The sequence below is a fragment of the Oenanthe melanoleuca genome, chromosome 1 (genome assembly GCF_029582105.1).
Source record: "Oenanthe melanoleuca isolate GR-GAL-2019-014 chromosome 1, OMel1.0, whole genome shotgun sequence".
Classification (NCBI taxonomy): Eukaryota; Metazoa; Chordata; class Aves; order Passeriformes; family Muscicapidae; genus Oenanthe; species Oenanthe melanoleuca.
In genome coordinates this window covers 89,476,809-89,504,101 of record NC_079333.1, presented here as the reverse complement: position 1 = coordinate 89,504,101, position 27,293 = coordinate 89,476,809, and the positions used below count along the sequence as shown (strand labels likewise).

Genomic DNA, 27,293 nt, shown 5'->3' with positions numbered 1-27,293 from the left:
TGCTGAAAGCCCCATCCAAGCTGGCCTCAAATACTTCCAGGGATGAGATGTCCAGAATCTCTTTGGGCAGTCTGAGTAATCTAACATAACATCTGGCCTAAAGCTACTGTCTTTCAGTTTGAAGTCATTCCCCGTTGTCCTAACACTATCTGCCCATGTAAAAAGTAGCAGTTTTGTTTGGAGTTTTTTAAGCCCTCTTTAGCTGCCAGAAAACCTCAATAAGGTCTCCCCTGATCCTTGCTTTCTCCAGGCTGAGCAACCCAGCTCTCTCAGCCTGTCTTCACAGGAGAAGTGCTCCAGCCCTCTAATGACCTTTGTGTCCCTTCTTTGGACCTATTCTAACGGATCTGTGTCTTTCTTGTGCTGAGAGCCCCAGAACTGGATATACTGCTCAAGTGGGTTCTTACCCAGAGCAGAGTAGAGGGCAGAATCCCTTCCCTTGACCTGCTCACCCACACTGCTTGTGATGCTGGCCAGGATGTGGCTGACCTTCTGGGCTGCAAGCATGCATTTCTTGTTAATAATTTCAAATCTGATAAATTCTTTATTGTACACGTATATTTACTCTTTCAATGTATTTGTTCAGGGCAGCTAGTCATTTCAAAATGAGATTTAGTCTTGTATGTCAATCTTCCTTTGCATGGAAAAAATGTATTGTGTAGAGAGTTCACTTCTGTCCTTGCATGTTCATGACACATTGCATCTTTCCACCAGTCTCTTTAGATGTATGGCATTTGTAAACTGTGTTTAATGCAAATTTTTAAAAACTAAATATTGAACCTCAGATGATGTTATGCTTAAAGAAAAACAAAAGGAAAGATTGTAGAGAAACAGTGTCCAGGACAGAAGTGCCATCCGGTTATCAGCAAAAAAACCTATTCTTCCTGTTGCAAATTTTCTGATATTGCTACAATATATGCCATAACCTCTGAAAGTTACTCAAGCATTGACTTGATTTCTCTTTTCTTGTAGAGTTAGTTTCTTAAGAGTTGTTTGGAAAATCAGAGTTGTTTCATAAAAGGAATTTACTTGTAGGTTTTTTTCAGTGTACTTTTTCATAAATTTTCAAATGTTCTCCCCTTGGTCCATTTAAATAATATTAATTATGTACAGTGTTCTATTTAAAGTCTTATTTGTTTATTTGAATGGGTTCCTTGGACATGGTATTGGGAGGTATAATAATAGAGAAAGGTTGGATCCCAGTTTTGATATAGGAAGGAAAGTGTGTGCATAAAACTCAGGGGAAGGTGAAACTGTTGGAGATTGGTAGAGTGGCTTTTCTTTCCTGTTAAGAAACTGCATAGTAAAGATAGAAAAAAATGCTGTATCCATTCTGTGTCTCAGTCACATAATTGGCTGATATGAAGTTAGAACAGAATTTGAGTTTAGCCTTATTTTTCTGCATTGTAGAGAAAAAACAGTGACTGGTCCATACAACACCTGAATAGCATGAAAAATTCAGACCATGGTCCTCTCTGATAGAGTATTTAGATGTTACTATTGGCACGTCTTCAGTAACATTAGTTACTACTACAAGTGATATTTGCAGTCTTTAATTCCATTAGTAATGTAATTCTTGGGCACTATCAAGATTTTTTTCCAAAGTGTTTAATTGGTATTTGAGAATGGAATTTGAAGACTGGGATTTTGAAACTTAATATTTGTGTTAGAGCTTTTGTTCCAGTTCCATATCAAATATAACTTTATTTGGATATTCTAGACTTACTTCCTCTTTCTTGGATAATAGCTCTTTATGTAGAGGATATGGTGATATTCATTCTAGTGCCAAATAAGGGTGATTTCATCACCTTACCTTGTACAGAGTTACACTCATTTTTGTAAGGTATACTATGTGAGAATTTGGAAAGGTAGTGGAACACATGAAATAAATTCTAGATATCTAAGGCATTGTTATTCAGTAGTCTCTGAGGAATATCAGTTGATACTGCCTTCTGAATATAAATAAAGCCTTCCCTTTGAGGAATATTTTGTTTCACTCATGAATTCTCAGTGTATTAACCTTTAACCAAATATAAATATATTTGCAGTGCTTGTTCCAGAACGAGATAGTGTTTTGGGAGAAACTTCTTGTGGGCTTGTAGTTTGAATTTGTTTTGGAAATTTTCATTTATAGAAGATAGAATGCAGTGTTGAGTGGCACAGCAGCTGCTCGTAGCTTGTAGATGCAAAGGAATTATTTGAGTCTTTTGGAAAGGCATTTCTTTTGCTATGGTTACAATGCTGAGTCATTTGTGCATACTATAATAAAATCTCTAGTACTCACTACAATCCATTCAAAAGATCAAATTTAAGAGAATTTTTAGAAAAGGTCATGGCTATATCAGAAATATTTTTCTGTTAGCATAATAGCTCAAGTGTGAGAGTAATGTTTTAAATACCTTCTAAGATTGTTGTGCTGTATTAACTTGAGTAACATGTGTAAAATAACAGACTATAGAGATAAATTCAAGCTTGCAAATTGGATGTGGTTTGAACTGTGATTATTTGTACACACAGTATTCTTTCTTGTGTGCAATGTTGAATATTTTGAATACTTAGAAAAAAATGCTGGATGAAGGAACTAACATTGTTAATACCACATTTGTGATGCTGGGTCAGTAAGTTAGGTGCTGAAGATTACAAAGCAGTATAGCTATCATTTGGCATAGGTTTTGTGACATGAAGCATGGAGAATTTAGTGAGTTGCCAACAATTCTTTTTCAAAGCTCACAAATTTATATACTTCCTTACACAGATTAGCATATTCTCTTTCAGTAGTTTCTGTCATGAAAAGTGTCATGCACTTATCAGGCCATATAACTTTGAGGTTGGTCTCTCCTGTCTGAATGCAGATGTATGCATTGTAAACAACTATCAAACTTATATGTGCAGAGTCAGCAGAGGGAAATAGATACTTGTGTGTTCATAAATTGGATGTGTAAAACCACTCTACTGAATACAGAAGTGCCTTTTTTCTCCTCTGTTGAATTGCAGGGGATTCCACTTGGCTGGTCCAAAGTTAAGCTGTGTAATAAATGAAGACATTGTGGCTCAGGGCATCTGGGGAGACTCTTGATTCTTTGCCTGAAAAATAGGAGAGATTGTGTCTCACCTTGTGTTTGGGGTACAATAACAGCTTGCATATTCAGACTGCAACTTTACTGCTTTCATTTTTTTGTATTGTGCAAAGAGTTTTTATAAGTTTCCACCATAAATTGGAACAGGCCAAGAATAATGGCGTTTCTTTGAAAGCATGTACTTACTGTGTCTTTTAATGTCCAACCATGAAGAAGATGGTATGGCTATGTGGTGTTTTGTGGTAATCTGTCTTTGAAAGTGGAAGTTTTACTTCAGTTTTCAAAAATACCAGTCCTAAGGTTTTAAGATACAATGTGAAGACTGAACTTTCTGATGCTTTGAGGTCTTTACTACTCAATGGTCAGGCTTTGTCTTCAGTGGGAATATCCAGAGGTTTTGTTTGGTTTGGTTTTCTATATCCTGAGCTAGGTCTAGGTCAGTTTAAAATTTAAAAATGAATGTGAAAAGTTTGATTGGAAAAAAAAAAAAAAGGAAAAGTAGTCGTTGGCCACCCCTGAACTTTGATTTAATTTTCCTTTCTGGATATTAGTGTATCAGGTTTTCAACCTGGTTTTTCCAGCTTTCTCAATTGTGCTGGTTTGTGTGTGCTCAAGTGTGTTTCTGGACTGGTGCCTTCTGTGCTTAATTGTGTGGTAACACAGAAAGTATCAGGGAATAAGTAATCCCCGAACAGTTTTCTATGAGTTGCCTATTTACTGCCCATTTCCTGAAACACAAGAGAACTAGAATGCCCTGAGTGCATTTAAATTAAGTCTTAACTCTAAGTCTTACCTGTCTTCAACCAGAAGCTCTTAAACATAATTTCAGTCTTATACTTTGCAATCATTGTAGTGGATATTAAGTAATAAATAGACAGTCTGTTTGAAAAGAATTTAAAAATACAGTTTTTGTGCATTGTTTGGAATACCTCCTCTTGATTTGTGTCTGATTTTGCAGTGCCTTCAGTGAAGATGGAAGGGAAGTGTAATTGAAAGGAATGTATTATAAGAGGTACTAGTTCCTCAAAGGCTTCTGTCCAGCACTGGTGAAGGAGGAAATCGGTCAAGTACAAACAATGTGGCTTTTATTAGATTGGGTCAGCAATAATAAACCTTTGTACTTCACAAGACTTTTTTGTTTGCTTTTTAAAAGGACACTATCAAGGGTATTAAACCTCATGCTTTCTTTGCATTAACAAGGGATTGACTTGCAGCAACTGTTATGGAAAAACTGAGTTTCAGGACAGACCAAAAGATGTAGAATCATACAAGGATGTAGAGACACATTATTTCTGGGTTGAAAAGAAATGTTGCTAATCAGATACCTACTAAGTACCCCTGTTTAGACTTACCTAGTTCACAGGGGCTGATGTTAAAGTTTTGATCTGTGCTGTTGCATGGATTTGATTTTTATTCTGTGTAGCATTAACTTATTTGGAACTATGTGCCTCTAAATCCTTTTTGGATTATTGATTGGTGTTTTCTTCTTAGTCATCAAAATTTTATTTTTATTTATTTTTCTGAGATGAAAGCATGAGTTTTGAGCCATGTTTTGTAGTTGTTTGACTGGCCAGTTTTATTTTAAGGTTTTCTTCTTTCTTTGGGTGTAATTGTAAGCTTCGTGTGTATAATTGTTTGATGGCGACTCACGCAGCCTCATAAGTTCATCTGTGGCAACTGACAGAGCAGAAGATCTTGGAACAATATTTCAAGTACCTGAACTGTCGTGTATCTTCTACAGAGGTGCTATTTTAACTTTGAATACCTTAATGGCTGTTTCTTTTAGTTCAAGTTACCTGAAAAGGATTTCAGTCTGCTAAAACTCGTTATTGCTCTGACCTGGCAACTTGTTTAGCTTTGTTTGTTTTATTTTGCTTTGCAGAGGTTTTTTTGGTGGAAAACCAACTAAATTTCTTCATGCTGAATTTGACTAAAGCAACCAGCCAAAACAGTTTTGTAAATACTTTCTGTCACCAAGAAAACTGAAGGTGAAGATAGAAGTGCTGATAAATGATGAGTGAGCACTTTACTGTCCTCTTGGATAAAAATTTGATTATGAGAATGAAACTTAAAAGCAGAGGGTTTTTTGGGTGGTTTTGTTTTTTGTTTTGTTTTTTTCCCAATATGAGATGTGCACCTACTTTGTTGTTTTTTTTTTCTCCTACTTACCTATTTTGGAAGGGGAAAAAAATCTCTGAGAAACACTTCTCATTATCTGAACAGAATAAATGGAAAATGGTATGTTAATGATTTACTGGAATTGATTCTTTATGTACTACCAGAGGTAAACTGCTGAGTTATTCATCCTCATAGTAAATTAAAAACCTTTTGGCTTAGACTACTTCTGAGACATCCAGTTCAAAATACTGAGTATAGTACTAATCCCAGCTCAAGAAGCAGGAGCTGTATATTTGCAGCTCACACCTATTCAGAGATACAACATCAAAGTGTATCTGAAGAGACATCAGGATTCATCCCTTTGGATTGTATTGGAAGATGTTTCTGTCATAATAGTTTTTTATTTTTTTTAAACAATTAAGACAAATCTTGTAGAATAAAATTTGGGGTTTCATGATAGATGGCATGGTACTTTACTCACCTGTTGGTTTTTGTTCTTGCTGGAATCTGGGTTATTTTGTATCCCATTTTGTTTGTGGTAAGTGGAAGTGTAGCACACTTGAATTAAATGTACTTGGCCTAAATGTCCATTTGTGTTAGATTTTATTTTAAGGAAGTTGTCTCATTGTGGGCTTAAACACTTAAAGACAATTAAAGCCATTAGAAAAGATTGACTTTGAACACATACGTATGTAAAAGAGTCCTGAATTACTCAAAACTTGATGGGAATTTTAAGCATCAGTTAATGTACAGAAGGCTAGGTGTGAGGTTTGCCTGTCTGGTTTTTGTTGTTTGAGAAATTATTTGGAAGGAAACCAATAGGTTAAAAATTCTTCCCTTTAATATTTTCATTCCAAGTAGTTCATGTACTTATTTTAACCTCTCCCTAACTGAAAGAATCAATTCTGTGAATAGGATTTGAATGTTAAAACTTTTTAAATTCAAAAAAAAAGTCTTTCTTGTATAATTTACAATTCACAGATCCTTCTCCAACTGTTAAAATGTGACACTTTTTGATAATGCTTTAATTACTTGAAGTTCTTATCAGATGAAAAAGGGAGTTTAATGCTTTCTTAGTGTTTTAGCTTGGCAAGTGTTTACTAGCCAGACAGGTACCTAATTCTTAGCTTAAATGTCTTTTAAAACATGATAGGCCAAGTTTTTTAAAAATTATATTAATACAGATTGATAAGCTTCACTTCTAACAAGTGTTTGGTATCATTTAAAATAAGCTATTTCAACAGGCCTTAATTTAGTTCAGCAAGTAGTATAAAACTTCATTTCTAGGTGAAAAAGGAGTGAATCTTTGAAGGTCTTTATTTCAGCTGTTTATTTTTTAAAAACCCAGTTTTTAAGTTGTGATCTATCTGTACTTCAAGTGTTACAGTTAAATAGGTAAAACTAGGAGTAGTAGTGATTTTGCAATGTCCTAGTTTCAATATGGAGGAAAATCTTTATCGTCCACTCTTCTGTTCAGATTCTTTTTGTTAATGTGTCACAATTGCAGGTTGTGGAAGACATTGAAAGAGTTGCAAAAATAGCATTGAAGAACCAAGTATGGAAATACCAGTTTGATAAGAAATGTTCCAAGGATTGTGGATATTAAAAGTTTTGAGAAGAGAGATGCATTTAGAATCAGTGTTCTAAGAGCTGTTTAGAAATTGAGAGGATTATGGCTATCATAACCAGCAATCTGGTTACTTTCTGGTTTCATTTATTTATTGGTCCCTAGTATTTCAAAATAATTTTAAAAAGAAAGAATAAAGAGACAGAAGAAGAAACTTTCAAGAATTCTGCTTGTTTTGCTTAAGGACACCCTGAAATTTACAGTATTTTTGTAGAGAGACAATTTGTGAGAAAAAAAAAAAAACCAAAAAAAAAACCCCTGAAATTACAGAGGAACTTGCATCATTGAATTTCAGTTGATTGGCACTTTCTGGAAATCAGAAATGAAACTTGACTGATGGGTGTTAATTAGCCTGGTGATTTCCATGTCCTTAGTTCTTAAGGACTGTAGTTCAGTAATATATAAATGGATGGGTCAGCAACAAGAGTTGTTGGTACAATGTTTTGGTATTCTCTGATGTATTGAAATTGTAAGGAGGGTAATCTAAATTCTAGGTGGTTAAATGTAGTTTTAGTGATGTGTTGTTGTAGGCTCCTTGTATACCAAGTAAGAAGGAACCTAAAAATTGCCAGATCTTTGGGATCTTTGAAAATTTTTTACAGCGTCCCCAGGGAGTCAAAAGTTCAGCTGTAGTTCATATGTGCATTGCTACTTTCTTTTTAAGTTTAACTGAGGTGGGATAAAGAATTAGTGGTACTGAGCTTTCAATTGGTTTGACAAGCGGTTTCTATCATCCAAAAGAGAAGATAAAACCACTGGTATGCCAGTACCAATAAAATTTGCAGAACAGGTAATCCAGTGATCTTGCCTGGAATGTAATGGGCATGGTTCTTGCTGTGTAGTATCTTAATTATTGCTGAGTGGAAAGACGTTTTCTCTTTTCAAAGGGTTCTTGGTGGAAATGGAATCATTGCACAATGGATGAATAAGAAGCATAGTGGAAGAAAGGCCCTCTGGCAGGGCTGCCCATGGTGAACATTAAACACTCATCTCTATTTCTGTGCTGTTAGGATCTTAATCAGACTGTCTCTGATTTCAATGTATATTGTTGAAGGATAGAAAAAAGCTTTGCAAAAATTGTGATCAGACATTTATTTGGTTCATTCAGCAATATGAGATGCACAGTTCTAGGGAAAAAAAAGGCATTCTGTAAAACCTCAAACTTTTGTTATTTCTCTGACATGTTTTTCAGTGGATCAGTAGATCTTAACCCTCTCGAGTAATGCAGATCTATAAAAGCAGTGATCTAAGATTTACAGTGAACAATCTACTGCTGGCTTGCAGAATAGTGAAGAACTGAATTTGGCATTATCAGTGACATTGGTCTATGGGTTGACACATTAATAAAAACCTTAATTTCACTACTGTGATATCAAAAATCATCATCCTCATTTTTGAGTTTCTCTATTCATGTGCCAATCACATATTTTGTTGTAGAAGCGCAAAGTTGCTTGTGCCTTGTGGTTTCCCTAAATCTTTCTCCCAAGTGTTAATCTTCTGGTTACTAGTCTGTTTGGGCAGGCTGCTTTTCCTTTGCTGTGCCACTTTTCCACTTCTTTTTCGAGAATTACTGACAACCCCCATTTCCTAGTCTAGGCTGTTGAAGTTCCATCCCAAAATAAGACAACGATTAAATGTCAGACAAAAGTTGACATTCACTGGTGAGTTTGCAATCTGATACAATTCACTTAGTTCATCTCTGATATTTAACAGAATAAAGTCTGTTGTGGCTATCAATAAAGACTAATATGTGTCACAGTAGGAAGTGTTTCTTCTATCTGTAAATAAAAGTGAATACATCTGATGATTTTTGTAGGCATCTGTTGAAGTCAGGGACAACCCTTCTGGGAGTCAGAAAGCAGCCCTTGGGGTCATAGAGCTCACATGACCTAGTTTATTCTTCATTAAAACAGATGGTATCTATCTGAGCAAGGCAAACTTGATTTTAAGAAAGAGCTGGGGATTAAAAGGATGGGAAGCTGAAACAGCTGGGTCTAATTAATTTGAGCAAATAAAGAGGCAGTCTAAGCATTAAATTAGTCATCTACAATGGCGAGTGGTTACTACATGACTACTCACTCGATTGTTTCAGCTGATCAAAAGTTGCAGGATTGGTTTACCTAGCATCAAAAGCATCTGAAATTGCATCAGAAAGGTTCCCACATACTTTATTCTTTTCTGCCAGGCTTCAAAGAGAACAAAATCCTGGAAACTGGCTATGGTGTTTTTGCATGGTATTAGGGAATCCAGCTTGTAGAACTGAAAATACCCTACTTGTGTTTGATATGTAGGCCAAGTTGGTCCTCTGTAGATTTTGACCTTATCTCTTTGTGTTTAACATTAGAAGATTACCTAATGGAGAAGATTGCTGGCATTCCTTCAAGCTCTGCTACCACATAAAATTTGCAATGGGATCCAAGAATTTTATTGTTTCTGTTATAAACAGATTTTACTGGATTAGTGGTTAGCATTTTGCGTATTTTATTCTGTTTGCCCATTTAGTCCTTGAAAATCCTGACTTGTGTTGCAAACAGCTCAGACATTCTTTTTGCTGTTGTTGCTGGTGACCAGAGAGCTTCACATACCATATGCCTTAGCAGGGAGAAGGGGCCTCTGCAAATAAACTACAAATCTGCCTTCAGACTTTGTAAGAACAGCTGTTTTCTTGAGGTATGATCTTCTCGTGTAGGTGCTTTGCTCTGAAACTCTGGTAACATGTACTGTAATAAACAATGGATAGGGATATGTATGGAGGGAGTGTATGAAGCCATTGCTCCTCTTTCAGCAGGATAGTGGGTGGTAGATCCCAGGACTAATCCAGAATGATACAATATTCCTCAAGTTCTCTTGATTTGAAGCAAATATTAAATAAATCTGACTAGACTAAAGTGCAAATCCATAAATGCTATTTCCCTTCATTCTTACAGACAAGTATAGAATATTCCCATTTGAAGGTAATCGTAAGGCGTGCTTACTTGTCTGTCAGGAAAGGTCAAATTTTGTTGGTTCACACAGCTGAGCTCTGAAGTGATTTGGGAAAAAGTTGAATAGTTCTTTTATAGGGATTAATAGAAATTATTTCATGAGGTAGGTGTCTCCTCACCTGGAGTGGTGCTTTGATGGACGACTACTAACACTGCCTCTTTTGCTTCCAAAAGCCTCTCAAATTTATGGAGCTGGGCCTTCATCTTGCACAGTGCCACATGGTGCTTCAGGTTTTTAGTTTTCTTTTTATGAATCTGAGGGGCAGAATTTCCATCTAGTCACAGCACAACAACCTGTTCTTATAAAACAGATTTTTTGACTATGCTAAACAACCACAGTAATATCTTGTTGCAGTCTCCCACCTTGACTGTCATCCTGTTTCTCCTGCCTCCCTGTCAATTGCAAGGAAGAACATGTTAAAAATGTTAACAGAAATGGCTCAAAGTATGAGCAGGTTTGAAGTGAGATTTTGAATTACAGTAGTTTATTTATGCAAACTTTTTCTGGTTATTTGAAGACTGGCTAGGCATAAAACAAAAGAAAAAGCATAGCAATTAGTCCCATGGAAGAGTGGTGAGTGTGTGGGTACTGCCAGCTAATGCAGGCCTAATGGATTTTCTGAGAAGAGTTGATGAGGAGAAAACACATATTACGGGAGGAGATGTCTGAAAACAAGTGTTAGACAGCTTCTTGGTCTGTATTGTCTTGATGTTCATAGTTGCTTGCAGCTGTGCTAAAGATGTTTGAAAATAGACTGCCTGGGATCAGTTCAGCAATGAAACTGGTTAGGGAGGTTCTCTGTTCTCGCCTGTCTGTGTGGTCGTCTGGTTTTCCCAGAGGCTTTGTAGATTAGGGCCTTGCCACTATTCTGGAATAGCCTGCCAAACATTGCTGTTCCTGGCAGAGATGTTTTTAAGGAGGAAGTGTTTCCAAAGTTAGAACTATTGCTAAATAGCAGTTAGAACACTGCTGAATAAATATTGCTGACAGGTTTTTCTTTGAAAATAGATGGAACTTGTTATTTCTATTATTATTGTTGTCATTTCTGACCAATGGTTGTAAAGATAAACTAATAGCTTAAGGAAAAGCAAAGCATTCTAAAATAAAAATTTCTTAAACAAGTAGAACAAGTCCTGAAACATGTAATCAGTAGAAATCTAGAGACAATTAGATATGTGTTCACTTCTGACTTTCCTGTTGGATATGTCTTTGGAAGCACTTCATTCATACAAGTATCAAAATGCATGTAAAATCACATTTGCTTATGGGGTTAGTATTGTTAATTTCCCTGAGTCTACATTTGGAAGTTTCAAAAATGAAAGATGGTTTCTAGTTTTAGTGTGCCATATGACTATCATTATTGTGGTTTTACTCAGAATTTAAATTTCAGCTCCTAATTCAGAAATAACCCAAGTTAATTTTCTCTGTGCGTACAGTGCAGTGTAGATGTAAGTAATCAGTATTTAAAGTAGCTTGAACAGATGTCTCTGCTTGGAAGCTTTTTGGGCCTTTTTTTGGTGTTTGTTGGGTTTTTTTAATGTTATTTGTTTGGGGTTTTTTTTCAACTGCAGAAGCCCATCCCTGAGCAAATAAAGTTGTTTGCAGGTATAGTCATGTAATGTGACTACATTGTTAAGGGATTTCATTGCATGATAAGTTTTCCAGGGTAACCTGATGGTTTACTTTGCTGGAACAGCAGGCTTTTTCTGAGACCTGTACACAGTTTTCATGGTTAAAGAACTGTAACTCTGGACAGGTGGAAATGTAGAACTTCTTTGACAGAATCTTTTGTGCTTCGACAATGATAATCCTTGATGTGTTTGTGTAGTGAGCTCTTTTATCTTGAAAACTGGTTTTGAAAGTTGTATTGATAGGGGAGCTGCAAATTCCATAAAACTGGATTGCTGGAGTTGGTAGCTTTTAGTTTGTAAGATGAGTGTTTTGTTTAATAGTAAATGTTATGTCTTAAACAACATTTTAAGTGATTGGAAAGAAAAACTGTTAAATGACATAAAAATTTTTAGCTGAGAAGACACATACAGACAAGTATTTCAAACATAAATTGAAGCTACCAGATGCAAAAATTCCCTTGTTTTTTTCTCGTCTGTCCAATAATGCAATTTTAGAAGTTCATTTGTTAGTTTCTTGCTCCTAGCTATCTCTCAATAATGTATTTCCTTTCACATACATACTCCTTTCCCTGTATCTGTTGCACATCTTCAGAAATTATGTTTACTATAAATTGATCATAACTGATCAATACAATCTGAAATCAAGTAGCAAATCAGTTAATGATACTGTAACAGGCCTGTGTGCTGCCAAGAAGAGGATAATTGTTAGCTGAAGGATAAGCTTTTGACTTTTCTGGAGTGAATGACCTTTCACAAGTTAGGCACTTGGTTTAAATGCCAGGTGTCCTTTATAGTGGCACATATTTCTGTCTGAGAATGGGCTTAAAAATATCTGGTGTACTGTTGTGATGGAACCTACGTGGAATTGTTTAAGGAGCAGAAAAACAATAAGCAACCACCAAATGAGCTGAAATGTGTGTTCATCTTTAAATGTATAACACTGTGCTGCACAACAAATAGCAGTCTGGCTAAACAAGCCAGTTTTAACTTTGATTTCGAACTAAAAGAGATACTCAGTTCAGTTATATATGATTGTCTTGAGTGCAATGCACTTCAAAGGAACTTTAATGACTATTGAATAGAGAAATTGTCTAATGCATTATTTAAAAGTCAGTATTGTTTTTATTTTCCTTCTTTATTTTTTAGCGTGAATTGGAAAAGGAATACATTAACTATAAAAAAGGGGTTCCAGACAGCCACTGTTTCCAAGTGGTATAACACTCAGCACTATAAGCAAATTTAAAAAAAAATATTTCTTTTTAGAAGGATCAGCAAATTTTATATATTTTTCCCCATTTCTTCCTTATCCTATTGAATCGCTTCGCCTCTCTGTGCGTGCTTAAGTTCACAATCTCTTCACCTGAATAATTGGAGTTCCAGTAGGTTTTAATTTAGCAAATTATATTTGTTGTTTTTCCCTTTTTACAATAAGTTAATGTTTCTTCTCCAACTTTTCAGGCACGGGTACCTTTGGACGTGTTCATCTGGTGAAGGACAAAATGGCCAAGCGTTACTTTGCACTGAAAGTCATGAGCATTCCTGATGTCATTCGACTGAAGCAAGAGCAGCATGTGCACAATGAAAAGTCTGTGTTGAAAGAAGTCAACCACCCTTTTTTGATCAGATTGTAAGTTGTTGTATTTTTTAAATTCCTTTCACTCATACAGAAAGTGCAGTTAAAGTACTTCAGAGTCTCATTGCAAGTTCTTACGTACTAAACCTACACTGAGCATTTAATTTCTCATATGTAACCTAGATTAAGATAGACTTGGGAATGATTTATGTATTTTAGAATAATCAAGAATTTAAAATAAAGAGGCATAATTTAAACACTCGGACAATAACTTATTATAAAGTGTTTTCTCTCTCTTATTTTCACACTGCAGAAGAGACATTTTTTGAAGTGAGGGGAAAATGCTAATGAAGAATTCTTAGGATTGGCTCACAAAAATGACTTCTAGAATGATTCTTTGTGTTAAAATGGTGATGAAAGTACTTCTACATGTATGTGCTGTAGATACTGATAAATAGCTAAAGATATTCCTAGACTTAAATATCTAGGTTTTAAAAGCTTAAGTGAACTATACTTTTGCAGACTTTATTTTTAAAGAGTTTAAGTAACTGCAGCACTTCTTGGACTTTGGTATTCCTGTATTTGAGGTTGTTAAGTGATGGAAGCTATTGAGAAGCATGATTTAAACACAGTTCATAAAGAACACATTTTTATTGTAATGGAATTGAGGTAACGTTAATGATCCCAATGATCCCATTGTTAGAGTAGGTATCATACTTCTGTTCACAGCACCATAGTGCTTCTTGTGTATCTTAGTCCATATCTATTATTGGGATACCTAAAACCTCTGGTAATTGCAGGTTAATTTCCATTTATATTTTCTCATGCATGGATACATGGCTGACTATTAACCAAGATTTGTTTCCATTTACCTGCCTTAATCAGTTTTACATAAAATTAGACAAAATTAGCTGTAGTTAATCTAGCTGCAGGGAGTGCAGCTTCCTGCCAGGGTTAAGCAAGCATCAGAGGGAAAGGAAGAAGGCAACAGCACGGTAGTCATTCAGAAGATAAAATGAGCCCTGAAGGAGGAGGTTTTTTTTCCTGTTGTGATGTTGGATTTTTCCAGCATCATGATGCTAGTAGTTTCCAGCTAGTGTTCAGAAATCCTTTGTGGCGTAGTATCAGTGAGACAAGTTCTAGAATATGTAGAGATTGAGATTCATGAAAGAAAACAAGATGGAGAGGCTGAGTACAACTGGTTAGACTGGTGAAGTATGGATGGAATGGGGGCAACAGGATTTTGTATATGTATTTATGTACATCTGGAAATTCTTTACTAGAAAACCCTACCAAACCAACAAGCAAACTCCCTAACAAACCCCATCTCAATAGGAACAGTGGGAGTAGAGAAATTTGGGTGAGATGTCAGAGACAGGGATGAGAGGATTCATGTTCATACAGAAGTGATCAAAAATCCAGAGAGGGGAGTTTCGCTGGATTTCATTCACACCTTATTTACAAAATATCAGATTCTTCAGGTTGCCAAAGAACTCAATGCAAGTAGTTCACTTTGTATGCCAGGCAAACATTCTTCATGTCTTCTAGAGCTCTGCCTTTTCTGTTGAAATGTCCAGTGAGATCTTGCATCAGCTATGCTCATGTCAGTGTCCATGTGATGCCTTTTTCCCTTGGCAGAAGAGACTCTGTAGCTGAAGTGAGGTAGTTAAAATTAAGGTCACAACAGTGTTTATGTGCTTTAGGTTAAAGCATTATCACTAGACTGTATGACAACACTTTCTTCAGCTTTTTGTGTGACTAAAAGGTTTCTTCAGCCACCTCCTGCCCAATACATCTTAGAGTTTCTTTCTATTAATTGTTTCACTGTAAATGTTTAACAAAAACGGGGAAAAATTATATAGTTCAGCTTTAATGCCTTTAAAATGTGTTATCTATATGGTCTGGTTTTTATGTTTTCAGTTAGCTTCACTATCTTTAACATCAATAGTATTCTCCTTTGGTTGTAAAACAGGGAATAAGTGTCAAGGCAGCATAATATTTCAGGACTTTATGATGAAAAATTATAAAATAATGTTGCACATAGTTGTTTGCTGGTGTTCGGAAATTTTGTATGTCTTCCTATATCTAAAGAGTTTTTGTGTTTTTTTTTCTTTTCCTGTTACTTTTGAGAAATAACTATTCTAGATATATGGAGGTGCAATTTTTCTGTAGACATTGAGGTTATTCATCTGTGTCTTTTTTTTAAACAATTTTTTTCTAGATATTTCTTAGGTGTTTTTGCAACAACTGATCACTGTAGATTCCCTGGCATCTTTACTGATGTGTTTGAGTAATGTGTCATTACTGTGGTGCAGCTCTTCATAGTGAGATGGAATGTTGACGTGTTTTTGAAGAGAGGAAGAATTAATGAAAATCAGATATGTCTTGTAGTTGTATAAGCTAAAACAGGTTGTTTGTCTGTAGGACAATGGCATCTGAGGTTTATGTAGTAAAGCTGAATTGTAGAGTTCATGATACCACATATTATTCTAATCACAGAATTTTTTTTCCTCTTCTTTTTGTATTAACTTACCATTTAAAGCTATCTGAATTGCAAGTACAAAAGTTCTTCATTTTGCTCTTTTTCATGTATACCAAATAATGTATCCTTTTTTCTGTGGACAGACAGAAAGACTTTGAATCAATTTTTGAAGAAATTAATTCCTGTAAAAATACTGTGCTTAATGATGTCGATGTTCCATTTTTTTCTCATTTGTATTATCAGATTTTGCTCTTCCTCTCCCATAAATATGTGGTTTGCTTTGTTTCATCCACTCCTGCTCTTCTTTCGTTGTTTATTGTAGGTACAGCTTTGCCTAATTACCTAAAATACATTTTCAAAGTGTATAAAAATAAAGAACATCATCTGTGTACTGTACATGTACTGTGAACATCATCAATAGCCAATTAATGATGTTGATGATTGTGATAGGGCAGAAGTTTCATAAAAGCAGAAGACAAGCCTGGGCTCTGCTTTCTCCATCACTGAGGGAATGGAAGAGTTGTAGCTGATGTCTGTTAGTCTGTTTTATTTCTTGGTTCCCTCAGTGCTGCTGTCAAAAATAAAACCTTCCTGACTAAAAGTCATTGATGTGTCAGGGAGCTCGGTTTCTGCATATCTTCCCCGAGGCTCCATGCCCTGATTAAGCATGAGGTACTTGTGATACTGCAGAAGCACTGACTGGAAGCTGAAGTAGCTTCTGTTCTTGTATCACTGTATCAATAAAGTAGGTAAGGATACAGTGTTGTCTGTCTTTTATTATGGAATTTGGGATAGTTCTTTGTTTTAAATGGTAGAGTTCTTCAAGATGTTACCAGATGCTTTTCTTCTTAACTGTTGAGCTACATTTAGGGGTGTGGTGATGAGTTGTTTAATGTAGATAGAATTAAATACAACATGATTTAGGGGAATGTGGAAGCGAAGATTGCTGTGTTCTGTAATGAAGCATTTTAAAGCCACAAATAATTATTTTCATTCTTCTTGTTCTTTATGTTACTCTGACTACCATGGAAATAACTCTTAAATTAGAGGTGGCAGTCTGAGGGATGGAAGGTGTGCCTATTCTTAGTTTAATTCTGAGGTACAGAAATGAATCTTGTTTCTGTTACTTTTGTGAAAGATGCCATAGAAGAGCAAGCATTGCCATCTGATGCTTTAGTTGGGATTGTGATTCTCCCAGGAAAAAGGCACAGGAGAGAAGGTTTTGAACATATTGTCATCCAAGTCTTTACAAAAGCAGATCCTACCTACCCTCATTTCTTTGGTAATGCTTGATAATATAAAATGTAAGGTGTGTAAAAAATATCTGGTCTTGATATCAAGTGGTGCTTAGAAAAGATCTGTTGTGTACAATAAAACAGAATCTATCAGTTTTATTTCTTGGCCTGTGCTGTACTAATCCTCAGCTATCTGGTTTACATTGCAGGTTAAGGTGGCTACTTGAATGACCTACATAATCCTGGATTCTTGGGGGTTTAATATTTGCAGACATGGAATCAGAAATTGGTTATGTACACAGCTGGGGTGGCAGAGGCCATTTTACTGATGTTTACTTGTAAAGCAAATCGGAGACATAATTTCTTTATTCAGTAAAACAGTATTTTTGTTCCAGATTTTGGACCAACCACGATGAACGTTTTTTGTATATGTTAATGGAATATGTGCCAGGAGGAGAACTGTTTAGTTACCTGCGCAACATGGGGCGTTTCAACAACAGCACAGGACTGTTTTACTCGACAGAAATTATTTGTGCAATAGAATACCTGCACTCCAAAGAAATAGTTTACAGAGACTTAAAACCTGAAAATATATTACTAGACAAAGAAGGGCATATCAAGCTTACTGACTTTGGATTTGCAAAAAAACTGGTGGACAGGTAAGTGAGGTTTTGTTCTGGTAATTATATTTTGCATGCTAAACAGTTAGAAAAAAACTGTTTGATTTCAGATGCTCAGCATTTGATTTAACACTGCATGTGATTCACACATGTCAAATCCCTTAATATGAAGGAAATTACAATCTTAAAATGGCTGTATGGAAAGTGGTATTACCCCTTAGGCATAACCAGGGGCACTATCACATGTAAGCAGCGACAGAAAAATATTTTTGTATAGTTGGTTTTGTACATTTAAGTTTTCAGTAGTCATGTTGTAAAAAGGGAGTTCTGGGAAGTAGTATGAGCAAATGCTATGAAATGTAAATTAATCCTCAATACATACTGAATTGCTACATGTTATGTAACTCATGTTTCCATCTGAGTTCCTATTTGAAATTTTTGAAGTGTGAGAATAACATTTAAAAACTGGATACAATGTTTTCACTAGCCTGTGGCTAAAATGAAACTGCAAAAATCCAGACAGAAACCATAAGGCCAGCTTCAGCAGAACTGATTTATTTAAATTAGCTTCTGTATTACTGTCAGCTTTAATTACATGTGTAAACTTTTTGATAATGCAGAGGCTCCCTCCCAGTGATTTCTCTGTTCTCTCTGTTTGGACTACTCTTCCAAGACCATAGTACATGTTTTTAAGAGTAAGCAAGAGCATTGGGATTCAAGAAAAGGGACGGTAAAAACCAGCCTGTTGTATCAGAAGAGTGGTGTGACAAGGCTTGATGTTATGCCTTTGTTATGCCCTCTCTTGAGGGAGATCATATTTGATTGTTCTGATTGAGGCAGCACAGTGGTGAGTTAGGTGTTACATAGGTGCTCACCCTCTTTGGTCATCAACCTGCCTGATGCTGCTTTTGCAACAAACAGTGTCTGTGTGTGAGGAGAGTTCTACAAGGTCAATTTGAAAGGAGAGTATGAGTGAGTCCCCAGGCAGGTGCAGAGGAGAGCTGCCTTATTGCAAAAACCAGGACTTTTTAAGCTGTTAGCCCATTATAAGTTACATAGTTTTAAATCATAACAAACATAATTCAACCAACCACCATACAGCACATAATGATTATATATATAACTTGTTTTTCTATTCAGCTGTGTCACTTTCCCACAGTCCTTTTCTGCTTAGCCAAAGTAATAGGCCTCAGCCTAGATCTTACAAGGCCTTGCTTTTTTAAAATTTTACTTATTGGTAAGAAGAGTGAGTCTGAGAAAGCTGCTTAATGGATCCATTATGAAGTAAAAGTTAGATGAGACAAATCACAAAATAGAATCAAAAGTTCTATTCACCTTTAAGGTTTGAAAATCTGTTTTAAAACCACAGAGTTTTATTATGAGTATCTGAATTCAGTTTCCAGTAGGCAAGCAAAAAGGCATACCAATGCTGGTCTTTTAATACTTTATGTTTAAAGCAAAAATATCTCTTTGCAGGAAGAGGTAACATACTTCCATGTAAGAAAGTAGTACAGTCTCTTTGTAAGACATTTTCAAATACTTGTGACTTGCTCTTTACATGTAAATACTGCCACTTAGTGGTAATTCTTGTTTTGTGTTTCTGTGGGTTTAAGGCACAAGAGAAGTAGCTCTTCAGTAAATAAGGTGATAGTTCACATCAGAGTGTATTTTTAAACCTGGAAGATGAATCCCTAAGAGTAAACTTGTTCATACATATTTTAGGATATCAAAGTAATCATGACTGGTTTTAATTGGGTTTGTATCTCCCACATTGCTTGGGGGGCAGTGAAGTTGATCAGTTTGAGTTGAATCATAGAACATTATAGTAGTTCTATATTCATAGCTGATTTACCTTCAAGTGTACAAGAGGTAACATAAATACAGAACATAGAATTGGAAGAGCAAGGACATTATCAGTTAGAGCACTGATTGTAACCTATGCAAATCTGGCTTAGTTTTTCATGTTATTGGGTTTTTTTTGAAACTACATAGTATTCTCCCCACTAGCTAAAGTAATCATCACAATGTTGATTTTGTCACTGTAAAAATACACAGTTATCAGCCCTTTATTCACTAGTACATTCCAGTTGGTACTTTTGTTTGTAGCATAGCCTATTTGATCAAAATTACAGGAGGTATTTTGTCATTTTTATGCATGGCAAATATCTGTACACATGAATCTTACATGTATGGGTGTCAGTGAGTGTATAGATGTGTGCATATACACAGCATACATGAATAACAAAAATAGGACACTAAATATCTGTTTCTCTAACCTTGTGAGGTAATCTGCTCTCAGGATCAGTGAAGGCATTCCTAGAAAGAAGACATAACACATAAATAAAAACATAGTCTGCAGAACACTTTAGATACAATCGCACGTTCCAGATATGTAATACTTCACATGAATGATTCTGTAACTGCCTAATTGGAGTTTTTCTGAAGGCATTTTCCTTTCTTCCCACTACCATGTATGAAGGGATGAAATATTCACCATGTCCCTCTACAATTAAGCTGCTCTTCAGAAAGAGTGTCTGGCTCATAGCTCATGTTCCCATTGTGGAAAGCAGCCTGCACCTATACCTTCTTATTAGTACAATTTCAGAAGGGTTAGACTCTCAATATTTTCTTTTTAGAGGCAGAGGAGAGGAGGTTTTCTTTGCTCCTTCTGTTCCTTGTTGGTATGTCCTTCTGTTTTTCATTGTTCCTCCCTTTTTTCTCATAGTGTACGTTTAAAAATTCTAAATTTTTCTCCAAAACAGTGTGTCTTTGCCTCAGCTGCTGTTTATTTCTTCTCTTTTCCACCTTGATGTTGCTTAACTGAAGACTTAATAACCTTTTCAGTTTCTTGTAAGTACATTAATATAAAATAGATGTGCGACTACTTTTAAAAAAGGGCAGTGTCAAGAAGAAAATTGGGGAGGGGGTTTTTATAAATTACTGTTACCTGAAGGCTGTAAAAAGGATTTCCTTTGAACTTTACAGCTGTTACATTTGTAGACCTTTCTTTTTCTGAAAAGCATATACCACTTTTTAGGTATAATATATTTATTGCATTTGTTTTTCTAATCTGATTTCCTTTTTTTGTGAGTTTTTTGGTTGAGTTTTTTCTTTTTGATTTGGGATTTGGAGTTTTTTGGGATTTTTTTGGGGGGGGTGGGGTTTAATTCCCATGTTCTTTCAGAGAAACACAAAACTAAACTGCATGGAATTTTATGGCATTTTTTTATGGACAGCTTTGATTCAGAAAGTTATAAACATTTTAGGTAAATTTAAGACTTAAGTGATCTTTTTTTTTTTTATCCTGGAATTGTTCACTGTTAATTTTAGTTTATTCAGTTTACATTCCTAAAAAAGAAATTTACCTATGAGTCTTTCTAGAAACTTGAGAAGTGATAAATCTTAAACATATTGAGGATAGTTCTGCACTGTTGCTTAAGCTGGATGTGCCTCATGACTGTTCTACACAGTGGATTGAAGAGAGAAAGCCTAAGTAAGACACAGTAAGTCTGGTTTGCAAAGTGTACCCTTTGTCACTCTAGAAGCAAGAAAGAATGTCTTGCAGAACAAATTTTTGTTGGCTGGATACGAGGCAATCTTTGTTAAATATAATTCTAGAGAAACTGCCAGAATACCAAAACAAACGTAGTTAATCTGGCTCATATGCAAAAAGCTTGTCAGGTACTACAGAGATGGATTCTGAATGGTGTAAAATGCTAAAATATATTGACCATTGAGACTAAACTTCTTCACACAGTACTCCTCAAAAGTTTCACAAAATCACTTTGTAGCTTACCTTTGTAACCAGAGTAGATTCTGTATTTCATGTTTTAAAATTACATATTACACCTTATCAATTAGCACTTACCTGTATTTCAGCTTTTATCTTGAAAATTCAGAACAGTGAATATTTTGTAGCAGTTTGAAGGGAACAGTCAAACAGTCTATTCTTATTTTTTTGCATTTTAATTTATCTTCAGAAAAGTTATAAGGAATTTCAGATGCATATGCAGTAGTCATAAAACAGTAATCATAAAAAATAATTTTAAATATTATCTTTTTGTAGCATCTACTTGATGTGTTTTCCAAAATACTAAATAGTCTGTTTCATGATCAACAAAAGCGGAAATACAAGTCATGATCTTATGGCACAAATACACATCTTAAAAAAGAACATGAGCCTCTTCCAAGTTTTTGTGTAGTTAGTAAACATACATTTCTTGATTGAAATTAAGGAAGTAGTTACTGTGGTGGTTATAAATTTTATTTCCTAGTGCAGCTAGGAGACCTCAAGTTATGTTGGCCTTAATTCACTTAGTTTTCCTCTTGCTTGAAAAAAAATTCAGTAAAACTGTCAGCTCCTTCATTTGCATAGCTGCCTAAATCAGTATGATTAAGTCACATCATGGATGCAGCTTTTTAAATTTGGGAGAGGGAGAAATACTTCATTTTTAAAGATGACAGAGCTTCACTGTTATTCTTAATTCCATGATCCTGATCTAGGTAGCTGCTAGATGGCAGTAGTGTAAAGCAGCACTGTACGTAAAATTTCAGTATGCTTGATTTGGAAAATAAGAGTTTACATTTTTTCGATAAATTAATGATAAAAATTAAAGATGTGTTCTTTACACTTAGGAATGTAGTTTTAAGAACCTTAGAGCACATTGGATGCAAAGTTTGCTTAACACTTCTGGCAGTTTAGCTGGAGTAATTTGGCTTTTTTGCCATAGTAAACTGAAGCTTAAAGAAATTCAAATTATAATTCTTAATTTAAAGCCTTAAGTGACTGTACAGCTCCTCTTCCTTTATCTTAACTATTTTTCTGAATCAAGATTGAAGCTTAAAAAAACCAACCAGCGGAAAAAAAAAATCCCAAAAGCTCTCTTTAAAATATTTCAAAGAATTAGAGAATATGTTGAGTTGGAAGGGACCCATCAGAATCGTCAAATCCAACTCCTCTCCTGGCCCAGGAAATCCCCAGGTGTCACACCATGTGCCTGAGAGCATTTTCCAAGTACTTCTTGAATATTCTGAGGCATGTGCCCTGAGGCATCACTTCCCTGGGGAGCCTTTTCCAGTGCTCAGCTACCCTCTGGGTGAAGAACCTTTTCCTGATATACAACCTCAACCCCTCTTGACTCAGCTTCATGTTTCTTTGAGTCCTCTCAGTGGCCACAAGAGTGAAGTGCCTGCCCCTCTGCTTCCCCTTCTGAGGGTGTTAAAGACCACAGTGAGGTTTGCCATCAGTTTCTTCCAGTCCAAACAGACTAAGTGTCCTCACCCCTCCTCATAAGGCTTCCCTCCAGACCCTTTACCATTTTCATTGCCCTCCTTGGGACACTCTCTAGTAGCTTAATGTCTTTTTTACATTGTGGTGTCCAAAAGTGCACACAGGACTCAAGGTTGGCCCACATCAGCAGAGAGTAGGGTGGAACAGTCATCTTCCCTTCATCCTCAGAAAAAAAAAAAAGAAGTTGAATTGGTATTACTTCTAAAGGTGATTGCTGTTCATCTTAATGCATTTGTTCAGGAGTGTGTTACCAGTTTGATTGGAGAAAATTCTTCCTCACACAAGTGCTCAGGTTTTTTTAGTGCAGGTTAGAAATCACGTGTGGTGACCATTTGTGACTATATTCTTTGTCATATTTTACTAGAACTCCTTTAAAAATGTGATACAGTTTTCTTTTTTACTTTGTGTTGTGATTTCAGTTTCTCTTGAATTGGTGAGCACATTTGCAAAGTTTCATTTTCTGACTTGCTGCTGGGGAAGAGTAATTTATTCAAAATAAGAGCACATTTTTCATTTTTTTCTGAAGTGTGCATTTAAACCTAAGTCAAGGGAGTAAAGCCAGGCAAATTTTACATGGGCATTTTTACAAAAAGAAGTTCAGATTTCTGGAAAAAAATTCTTTCCGAATATTCTTCTTTTCAAATGTAATTTGGTCTTTGTAAACATAACTGCTTAGTTTCAATTTGTTTCTTGTCTTTATAGAATTTGAGCTTCAATTAGTTAGCATTATAACATTTTTCTTCCAACCTTACCATAGAAAGCAATGAATAAAAGTGACTTTAAAATATATCACAAAAGGTATTGCTTACTTATCTCACACTTGTTTAATTACACCTTGTAAATATTTTAAATAACTAAAAATACAAAATGTTTTCCTTTTAATGAATATTGGGGAAGTGATGACAAGCTAGATTTCAATACTATTTTAAAAACTTAGATGGTAAAACAAATCTTCATGTATGTGCAACTATTTACTGATTTAAATTACTACTACTTTAAAAACTCCCTCCTTTTTTTTTTTTTTTTTTTTTTTTTATCTAAATGAAACTTTGCTTTTCTGGGAAAGGCCATCAAGCTTGCCTTCTGCTGGGCCTGTCAGAAGTAGTCCATGAGCTCACAGGGTCTGCAGTTTACAGAGCGAGAAACACTGTTAATAATTCAAAACAATGTATAGTCTGATGGGTAGAACACCACAGCACCAGCTGGGAAACTCAGTGCACAGATATTTTCTGAGACAGGAAGTTTCTTAATTTGCATATATCTCTGTTCCAGGAGAATTGGAGAACTTCATCAAAGCAGACTGTTTAGATCTGGTAGAGGCCTTTCTTATTTCTCTGTTTCTTTGTGCAGTAAATACATAGGTATATGTTGAGCGCTTACGTGTGTTTGGTTTTTCCTATTACTGTTATTTCAGTTCCACTCTGATCTGCTTTTGTTGTTTGTTTTGTGGTTTTTTTTCTTCCTTTTACAACCAGAACGTGGACTCTGTGTGGCACTCCTGAGTACCTTGCACCAGAAGTTATACAAAGTAAAGGCCATGGAAGAGCTGTGGATTGGTGGGCCCTAGGAATTCTTATCTTTGAGATGTTGTCAGGGTAAGTGATAATTACTATATCACAGCAATATTATGTAATAAAGAATTATTTTCTAGTTCTATTTACAGTATTTGGATTAAATTTATTATTGATATAGCAGTTTAACTTCTGCCTTTGAAGAAAGGAATTGGGAAGCTTTACAAAAGAACATATATCACTGTTATTATGGGAATGGTCTAGGGTTTCGAGTTTGTTGGTTTTGTTTCTTGTTTTGGGTTTGGGTTTTTTGTTTGGTTTGGGCTTTTTTTTTTTTTTTTTTTTTTTGTTACTTAAGACTTTTTTAACAGCATCTCTTTTCCTTATGTGTTTTAGAAATTCAGGTTTTGCCAAAGTTTAGAATTTTATTCACAAAGTCCTTTATATTTAAAGGGTAAAGAACAGAACTGCTTCTGTAATTAATTTCCAGTGTAGGGAAATCCTAATTACAGTGGGAGCTTTAGTCTGTAAAAATGCACTCTTGCAAGTAGGAAGACTTTTATTAATACCGTTTATATTACAGCTGAGTGCTGATTTTCTTTAAACTGGAGGAACAAGAGGGAAAAACTTTATAGGCCTGTTTGAAATTAGTTTGCTCAAATGCTGCTTTTGGTGTTTTGTAATTTGTTTGATAAACAATGTTTTCAGAAGATATGAATTTAAACTGAAGAAACAGTTTTAACCATTAATATAAATAACTGTTCCTGACTTGTTAGTATTAGATAAAAGTAATATTTTCAATTTGCTCTGATTTCAAGATTTTTTTTTTTTCAGTAAAATAAGTAACTGATTTAGGTAGAAAGTGAAATTGTGCTTATGTGCTAAACAAGTCTTCTGCCTTCTTTGTCTTGGCTATGTTGTTTGAGGGAACTTCTAAAAAAGATTTTGATTTTTGAAAGCAGTTGACTTTGCCATGGTGGGTGTTGTAGAACAAATGCAGATGAAAGCAAGGCTTTCATAGCTTCTGAAGAATCATTGTATATTTCATCAGTTTGATTTCATAGTTCTTAGAGCTTCTGCCTAGTACCTGCCTCAGAGTGTTCTGCACCTTCTTCTTGGTCCCCAGCTGTGTCAGGTGTCCTCTGTGGCCTTTCCTTATAAATCTGCAGCATTATAGAATGATCAGAACAATGTGTCCTTGCTTGCATTTTTTCATCCTTTTCTCTGTGCAATACTGTCATTACAAAGTGACTTTGGTGACTCTTCCAGTGTTTGGATAAGCTCATAAGTTTGCCTGAGCAAGTAGTTCCCCTGGTGAATGGGTGGTCACTTCAGAGCTGTAATCCATTGCATGTGCTGCTGTGAAGTTCACCTGATAGCAGCACAACTTCACCCAGCACAGCATTGCTACCTACTGCTTGCTTTCTTAACATCCTGAAGCCTTGCATATACATTGATTTTGAATGTCACGGCAATTTGTGGACAGAAGAGCAATAAAAATATATAATATTTGCTGGCTGACCCAGGCAGGCTTGGCTGACTGGTCTAATATGAAGTTATTTATGTAGGCTGATCTGTACAGAGACCAGGCTTCACCTTTCTTCCATTGTTTCCTGTAAGGTGAGCAGCCTAAGTTGGGCAAGAGTCCTTCTCAGAGAGATGAAAGATTCTCAGAGAGAAAAAAGAGATTCCCAGGAAGCTTGTTGCCACTAATCTTAGTCCTAGACAGCAGGAAGACTGTAGATAAAAATGTCTAGGCCGTAATACGAGCACAGGTGCTGGAGTCACCCAGCTGTGATTTACCTTCCTCCCACGGGTTTCAGTGGGACCACTCTCTGTTAGTCTGTGTGGTCTCAGTGTAAGTGGATATTGTAGTATTCTCTCCACTAGACCACTAATAGAAACATGGTTTAGAGAGTTAACATACTGGCTACAGGTGGCAATCAAGCTAGATATTTGGAGTCATTAAGACCTCAAAACTGGAGGGTGCTGGAGTGTAACTGCTGTATATTCTACTGAAATATAATTGTTCACTTAAAAAAAAGAGCAGCTGCCGTTGTTTCTATGTAGGATCTTCTGCATCGTGACATGTCTGGCTCAAGGGATGAGAGCTGGATTTCAGGGTGGGGGGATAGGAGGAAGGTGGCTTAATATGAGCACTCTGTCTTTTAGAGACTTTTAACCAATAGAGATAGCTTGCACTTCCCTGAACGTCAAGTGAGGTTTTATATAGGCTGATTGACAGAGCAGCTGTCTGCTGTGCGTGATTTTCTAAGGTTTTCTTACTGCAGTACTCGTGCTCTACATGATGATTGAATGCTGCTTTGGATAGGGACTCCATGAAACACTGAAAAATAAAACACAGCAGCATTCAGTCATTTTTCAAAGGTGGAATAGGGACTCCATGCAAGCTTATTTTTGGGGGGCTGCTTGCGTTTTGAGGTCTGTTTTGGGGGAGTTTTGTTTGCTTTGAGTTTTTTTAAGATGGAATATAGATAGATACTAATTTCTTAGAATTTTTTTTAGAGGATTAAAGGAGGACAGGGGTTATGGTTTATATGTGTCTCGTTTAGATGGGAAGGTTGGTCACAATGAATGTATGCTTTTAGCATTTTATCAGCTTTTTGCTGTTCTTGGCGATAGTGTTTTGAGGCACTTTTCCTCAGCAATTCAAGATCTGGATAGATATTCACTAGCAAGGCTTTTATTACAGAAACAGTCCTAGTTAACTTTATGCATGGAAATTCAGAGATTTAAGAAATTTGAAAATATTTAAGGGGTGAACAAAACCTGACTTCAAGACTAAGTTATTGTCTGCAAGTAAATTAACATAAGACATTTGATAGTTATTTCCTGAAGTTAGTCTCTCTGAAGCCCAAAAGCAATTGAAAAGAATTGGTAGGTGTGTGTTTAAGGAAATGGCCTCTCTAAAAACAAACAAATAAACCCACACCTTCCTGTACGGTGTCTTATTTCCCTAATTTAATCTCTGGAGGCCCATGGAATTATTCTTTTGCACAGACTAAGTTTACGGCAAGGTCCTGTTTAGGTTTAACTAGCAAGATACAGAAAGGGGAAGGAACAGGGGTAAGCAAGGGTGAGAAGAATTCTTGACAGCTGAATAACACCAAGTTCATAGAGTTA

General features: G+C 35.8%; 1 protein-coding gene across 1 annotated transcript in view; it reads left to right on the top strand.

Moving 5' to 3' along the window:
• The window catches only part of PRKX (protein kinase cAMP-dependent X-linked catalytic subunit), a 55,516-nt gene that overhangs the window by 12,682 nt on the left and 15,541 nt on the right, over window positions 1-27,293 (top strand). Inside the window, exons 2-4 of the mRNA XM_056499160.1 lie at window positions 12,897-13,065; window positions 17,124-17,387; window positions 24,114-24,233. Of these exons, the coding sequence (XP_056355135.1) occupies window positions 12,897-13,065; window positions 17,124-17,387; window positions 24,114-24,233 (553 nt within the window). The remainder of the gene's footprint in view (window positions 1-12,896; window positions 13,066-17,123; window positions 17,388-24,113; window positions 24,234-27,293) is intronic.